This window comes from Eurytemora carolleeae, unplaced genomic scaffold, assembly GCF_000591075.1.
Source record: "Eurytemora carolleeae unplaced genomic scaffold, Eaff_2.0 scaffold154, whole genome shotgun sequence".
NCBI classification, from domain to species: domain Eukaryota; kingdom Metazoa; phylum Arthropoda; class Copepoda; order Calanoida; family Temoridae; genus Eurytemora; species Eurytemora carolleeae.
In genome coordinates this window covers 269,417-276,880 of record NW_019396344.1, presented here as the reverse complement: position 1 = coordinate 276,880, position 7,464 = coordinate 269,417, and the positions used below count along the sequence as shown (strand labels likewise).

General features: G+C 32.3%; 1 protein-coding gene across 2 annotated transcripts; it reads right to left on the bottom strand.

The window, feature by feature from the left end:
* Nucleotides 1-206: 206 nt before the first annotated feature.
* Nucleotides 207-6,469, bottom strand: LOC111701375 (uncharacterized). Of its 2 annotated transcripts, none has more exons than XM_023472632.1 (5): nt 6,410-6,469; nt 4,677-4,765; nt 3,498-3,720; nt 1,849-1,991; nt 207-545 (listed from the first exon to the last, which is right to left on the bottom strand). In XM_023472632.1, exons 1-5 carry the CDS (start codon nt 6,436-6,438, stop codon nt 307-309), a joined length of 723 nt encoding a protein of 240 aa, XP_023328400.1. In that variant the 5' UTR covers nt 6,439-6,469; the 3' UTR covers nt 207-306. The 2 variants fall into 2 exon arrangements, with proteins under 2 accessions (XP_023328400.1, XP_023328401.1); XM_023472633.1 differs by having other exon boundaries at nt 4,677-4,759.
* Nucleotides 6,470-7,464: the final 995 nt, after the last annotated feature.

Below are 7,464 nucleotides of genomic sequence, written 5' to 3'. Positions count from 1 at the left end.
TTTACTTTGCTAATATTTTTTGAACTTCTTAAATTGCAAGATCTTAATCTAATACTTATTTATTAATCGATATTTGCGAAAAATGTGTAAAATTCAGATCCATAAAATTCTATGAATCCAGTGTTTAAATCTATTTAACTAAATAGTTAAGGAAATGAAATCTACATGACGGCTAGCTCGACATAATTTAAATAAAAATTGAAGTCTTTAAAAAAATTTATTTGAGGCTTTAATTTTTTTTCAAAAATTATGTTAAAACACATTTAATAGTTGTAATACTGAACAGAAATATCTTGCTGTCCTTTTTCAATCTTCAATTTTTTGCACAGTGTGGGGATGTTGCATTTTATGATGAGAAATACGATTTTTCCGAACAAGTCGATGTGGAGTTGGATTGGTTGGACTGTGTTCTAATGGATCAAGACTATATATATCATCCATGGTTTTATCTTTATGAGATCCAACATCAACACCAGTATTGTCGTCTTCCTCCATCTCCCCTGCGGCTGTGGGAGAATGCCGCGGAGTGGATTCCTCCGATTTACCTGGGCAATAGAAGTTAAAGAAGCTGTAGTATTATTCAAAGTGACCCCACATGCAAAGATGACAAGGCCCAATTCACCCAGAAAACGCTTTACGCCGCCCAATTGAGTATTGAACATTTTTTATCAATTGCCATCATAAAAGATTAGACATCGTTAACAATCAACTATCATTAACGATCAAAAACATTAATGCTCATTATCATTAATCCATGTAGAGAAATCGAGTAAACATAATATTCTGTAAACTTGCAGTACGTTGTACAATATTAATCATTTAATGTTTTAAACTTAGACATAATTACATTATTCATTGAAACTGTGTTTCAATTGAATACTTAACATGATTAGCTTTAATCATGGGATACTTAAATTACGCTTTAAAACAGGTGCTGAGATAGCTTAACTGGGTTATATCTATTCTCTTTAATCTTATAAATACGTACATTAAACTTTAACTGTGCAATAAATACTAATACGATGGTCTTAATCATGTAATATAGATAACATCATAGGAATTGTAACTACATCAATACCTGTTAACATTGTGACATATGGTATTAAATAAAGTTAGTATAATGTTTAATGAGTGAGAGTAGAACTGAAACCCTGAAGCTTCTATGATGATCCATCCCCTTTAATTTGGGATCAATATCTAGCTTGTGGATAGCTAGACTGAAACCCTGTTTTGATAAGCAGGTCGGATTGTCCCCATCATTTGGGATCGATATATAGCTAGGCGTGTGTCCTTGTGTGGCATTGAACCATTTAAACCCTGTGTTGATATATAACCAGGTTGGAACGTCCCCATCCATTGGGATTGATATATAGCTTGTTGGATAGCTAGGCTTGTGTCCTTGTGTCACATTAAAGCACTGAAACCCTGTGTTGATATGTATATATATATATATATGTATATATATATATATATATATATATATATAACCAGGTCGGATCGTCCCCATCATTTTGATAGCTACGCTAGTGTCCATAATTAAACTCTGGATTGCTATAACATCTTATGGTATTACCTGGGCTAACGTCCATAATTAAACTCTGGATTGTTTTACCAGCTGATGGTATTACCTGGGCTATCGTCCATTATTAAACTCTGGATTGCTATAACATCTTATGGTATTACCTGGGCTAACGTCCATAATTAAACTCTGGATTGTTTTACCAGCTGATGGTATTACCTGGGCTATCGTCCATTATTAAACTCTGGATTACTATAACATATGATGGTATTACCTGGGCTATCGTCCATGATTAAACTCTGGATTGCAAATACAGATAATGGTACTACCTGGGCTAACGTCCATAATCAAACTCTGGATTGTTTTAACAGCTGATGGGATGGATGGGACTGGGAGCTCAACAGGACCAGGCATATCAGCGTATTTGTCTGGGAACATAGAGGAGGGATCTATGTATGGATACATCTGAGGTCTAAACAAATTTAAAGTTTTACTTTGATACATGATTAATGTCAACAAAAGTAAGAACTTTTGTGTTGTGAATCTCGAGATCAAGAATTAACATCAATATTGTGCAGACCTGCGCAATCTTGTGCAGACCTGCTCAATATTGTGCAGACCTGCGCAATCTTGTACAGACCTACGCAATCTTGTGCAGACCTGCGCAATCTTGTGCAGACCTGCGCAATCTTGTATAGACCTGCGCAATCTTGTATAGACCTGCGCAATCTTGTATAGACCTGCGCAATCTTGTACAGACCTGCGCAATCGTGTATAGACCTGCGCAATCTTGCATAGACCTGCGCAATCTTGTATAGACCTGCGCAATCTTGTATAGACCTGCGCAATCTTGTATAGACCTACTCAATGCTTTAATTCCTCTTCTGTGGTGGTCGTGCCAGGAAGGATAACTTTAATTTTGGGATCAAGCATTTAAAATCAAATCACATTGGATATCGAGATCAAGTTTTCAATGTTAATAACGTGCTGAAGTTCCGATTTCTGTTCTTTAAAAGTTTTAGGAATATTTTCTTTCAAAATTAATGTAAATATTTGTGTAACCGTTAGTATTTTATTTATTTTGTGAGAAGTATTGTTTAAATGTTTAGTTTACTCCAACATACATATACTTTTTATTGATAAATATTTGCGTAGGCTGAAGTTTTTATTTGTTTTTGTGTATACTGTTACAATATTACAGACTTTAAGTTATACGCTAAAGGTAGATTTAAAAAAATAAAATTCGAATGTTTAAAGATTATAATCTCTAAGAATTTTTTAATTTAATGTATTCAACTGAACTGTTTTAAGAGGGATCAAAATAAGAGCAGAGTATGGTAAAATATTAGATGAAAACTAACTATTAATTAAATACCTATTCCTTAAATTTGAAATATTTCATCCAAAATCTTTTAATTATTCTGTTACGCGGACAAACAGAACAATTCCTTACTTTAACATTAATATAAAATATTCAAAAATTGAAACTTTTTTTGGGTTGAATAATTTTGAAACTAACTCGGAATTCCAGGCATCCCAACGCGGCCAATACCCATCAAAATACCAAATCTGCATGGCAAATAATGGCAACTTATCATTCTTTAAATTGGAATATAAACATACATTTAAATATTCTTGAAAAGTTTAAATAAAAAAATGTGATTCCTGTTTTCAAATTTTCGTTAAAAGATAAATGATTTGAAATTTGTGTTTTTCACTGAATAAATTTAATTTAAAAAAAATTATTTCTTAACTTTAATTAACACATAGATTTTGGTAATGGATTCAATATTTGAAAAACCTAAAAATCCGCTAACTTTTGAGTTTTAAAATTAAAAAGGTAAAAATGACCGCTTTAAAAGTAAATATTAAAATTGTCGCCAGCAAAAAACCGCAAAGAACCCTGAAAGCCAATATACATAACATTTGAATAATTCTTTGATTTCTTTACTTTACAAAATCCTTAAAATAATATTACTTCTCTTTTTCATCTCCAGTGATGTTACACTTGGCATCTTCAGTCTCCTCACCATGGTGATTAGCATTAGCTAAAGCGAATGGAAAGGTAGCATACTCATCATGGGCCGGATGGTCTAGTAACTGCTCAGGAGATGAGTCCGCCATTGATTTTTCAGCTGACTTAGTCGTACTTTCATTCTCAGATGTTCCACTTGGTTCAGCGTATACATCACATGGGCGTTCTTCAGTTCAATTAAAGGGACTGTCAGCGTAAATTCAAGCAACCCTCCATGCAAAGATGACAATGCCCGATTCACAACGGCACCCTTACAGCCACATCAAGTATAAACTATTTATTAATGTTTATAATTTTAAAAACTTGTTAATTTCAATTGAGGTTTCTCTAAAAAAGTGATTTGTGCATTTTTAAAGCAGGAAAGTATAGATGTGCATCGTTTTTCTGAACGAACGAAAGTTTTTTTTAAACAAACTAAATTTGATCATTGAGAGAAATTAAAAAAACTATAATTTTTAAAAACAAAACAAAAATAAACTAAAACGAAATTAAATCGATAATGATCGTTCAGTTGTTATTGACCGGCCAGCCAGAGATCGTTAATGAAAGTTTTCTAACTCGTTAAACCATTGTACATAAAACAATAATTTTTTTTCTCAGCAAACGAATTTTTTGAACGAACTTTTGAAAAAAACTGTAACAAAAATTTTCTACACCGTTTGTTCGGTCGTTCGGTTGATCGTTCATTTTTGACTAAACTTTTGTTTTAAAACAATTTTTGAAAAAAAATCGTTTTTTTACTAAATGAACAATGTTTTAACATACTTTTGAAAAATAACTATATATTGTTATATGATTGCAGGAACGATTTTACTGAATGAACAAATTAATTGAACGATGGGTCCGTCATAAAACGAATGAAAAGATTATGAAAACAAACGTATTGACATTTTTTTAATGACTAAATAAAGGAACGGAATGGGTTTTGACAAAAAAGCCGAACGTGCTTATCTCTACAGCATAGTACATTGACATTGACAATGTTAAATATTGTCAACCAAAGAAAAACAACAATCCCTTCCGCATTATCGTTCAGATAATTGTTTCAATACAATGGGACCGTTGTTCATCAGACATTGTCATTTTCGAATCGAGGGTCACAAGAAATTGCACTTGCAGTCCCTTTACTATACTCCTTGTCAGCTGGGATCTGGTTGTATTTATGGAGAGCTGGACCATCTTCAGGTACAGGGATATTATAATCCCTAGCCCTTAAACAATACAATGAAATTACAGGGATATTATGATTCCTAGCCCTTAAACAATACAATGAAATTACAGGGATATTATGATTCCTAGCCCTTAAACAATACAATGAAATTACAGGGATATTATGATCCCTAGCCCTTAAACAATACAATGAAATTACAGGGATATTATGATCCCTAGCCCTTAAACAAAACAATGAAATCACAGGGATATTATGATTCCTAGCCCTTAAAAAATACAACGAAATTAAAGGGATATTATGATTCCTAGCCCTTAAACAAAACAATGAAATTATAGTCATATTATGATTCCTAGCCCTTAAACAATACAATGAAATTACAGGCATGTTATAATTCCTAGCCCTTAAACAATACAATGGAATTACAGGGATATTATGATATTTTTCAAGCCTTAAATATTTTGTATTGAAGTGTTAAAATAAAATAAAAATAATTTCTAAACAAAAATCTCTACGGTTGAGAAATAACAAATCAAGTCAATTCGAATCTGAAAAAATGAGTCATTATTATTCTTTGTAATTTTGTTTCAAATGGGCCATCCCCGATTTGTTACTTAAACCAAAATTAAAAATCTCGATACAAAAACAACATTTTTTGGAATGATATATACTTTGGAGAAAAAAACTCAGCGGGAGCGGTTGAACCAGCGGTTGAGATCTAGCCTAGACTCTACGCAGTTCAGAATAAGAAATGCGCCTTTTTTCTCAAATTTAAAATTTGTTCAATCAATAAATTCCTGCTTTTTTCATTCATATTTTTATTCACTTTTTAAAACTTTTTAGTAGTTAAACACACTTTTTTGCTTTCAACCGCTGGGCTAAAGATTTTTCAGCAACTTTTTTCCTTTTAACTACTTGCCCAGGGTTGCTTTTAACCACCATGGAAAATAATTTTTCATGAAAGACGTTCTCTTTCCACCACTGGTTTTAAAATTTTTCGGCAACTTTTTTGCTTTTAACCGCTAGTTTCAGGATTTTTCAGAAACTTTTTTCTTTAAACCTCTGGGATGCTTTAATTCACGCTAGAAAACAGTTTTTAATGAAAAACGTTTTCTTTTAAAAACCGGTTCCAAGAATTTTCAGCACCTTTTTTCTTTTAACCGCTGAAAAACCAGCGGTTGAAAGGAAAAAAGTTGCTAAAAAGCTGAAAACGTTATTGATGAAAAATTATATTTCATTTGTTGAAAAAGTGCGATTTAGTGAGCAAATTGTAAATTTCTTCTTAATTTCTTATTCTGAACTGCGTAGAGTCTAGGCTAGATCTCAACGGCTGGTTCAACCGCTCCCGCTGAGTTTTTTTCTCCAAAGTATATATCATTCCATTTTTTGGATATCTCATTCAATTTTTCCACTTTAAGGGCTTTGATGGTAAACCAAACATGTCCACTCTCTGAATATAATTTTACATAAAATTACTTTTGCTCACGCACCTCTGCCCTTCAGTAAAAGTAAATTCAACATATATGAAGCATAAAGTCTGACCGCGTCAACCTTGTTGCACCGGCTAGTCAGCTGTCCATAGAGCTAGGTACAGTACAAACTGGGACCAGAAAGGTTGACCCGGCTCGGAAAATTTAAATGCACAACTGCACGTACGCTGTCCCTTTACAGTAATTAAATATGTCACCTGTATTTTGACCAGATGCCAGTTCCCATTTTAAACTATTTTCTGATTGTAAACTTGTCTGAAATATGTCAGATTATTGGGTTTCGAAGATACTCTAGGATTACAAAATGCTAGTTTGTGGCAAAGACTCAATTCCAAAATTGTGTTTTTTTAATCGACTACAGGGTGTCCCAGGAGACATGACAGTTGGTGAATAGTTTTAAATGTCTTCTTCCATAATTTGTTAAGTTCTTTAATACCAAAGAGAATAATAAAAAAACATCACTTCGTAGTATTATTTTAATAAAGTTGATTTCAAAGGAAATTTAGTTGAGTAAAATTTTTGTTTGCAAAATAAACTGCAAAAAGTCTTTAATATATAATACTTGATAAGGAAGAAGACCTTGTGACATTTTTAGATAAAGCTATATGATGATAAAAATGTATCCAGAATTATAACTAGAAATAACTACTAATAACTTATACATTGCCTAACTTTTGGTTTGCTTCATCAAATAACTAGAAATAACCAGTAAAATCCTCTTTGTTGCCAAAATAAACTACGTCCTAACATTCACGAAGCATAATACCCTTTCATTGTTGCTAAAAAGATTTCTAGGACTCTTCAGGCTGTATAGACACACCCTTTCTTCTGCGTAAGAGAGGCATAATTGTAATTTCTCAACCATATATAAACATTGTATTTTTCATTATACTTTACTCTGTGACTAACCTTTCTGAATAAACTATTGGATAAGTGTACGTAAAGTTTATTTTTCATATAGTCTATGAGTAGAAAAAAAGATATTAGAAATATTTGAAAATAAATACTTAGATAGAGGTCTGAATAAAATTGAATTAAAGAAAGAATAAAACTAGAAGGTCTGATCTACTACAATAAAAATTTAACATTTATAGAATCTCTTTTATACTCATAATCTATATGTAAATTTGGCTTGTCTGTCTGTTTGTTTGTTTGTCTGTCTGTTTGTTTGTATCCAATAAACGTCAAAACGGCTGAACCGATCGGGCCCAAATTTTTTGTGGGACCTCTAGGGACTCCTTTGTATCTTAAA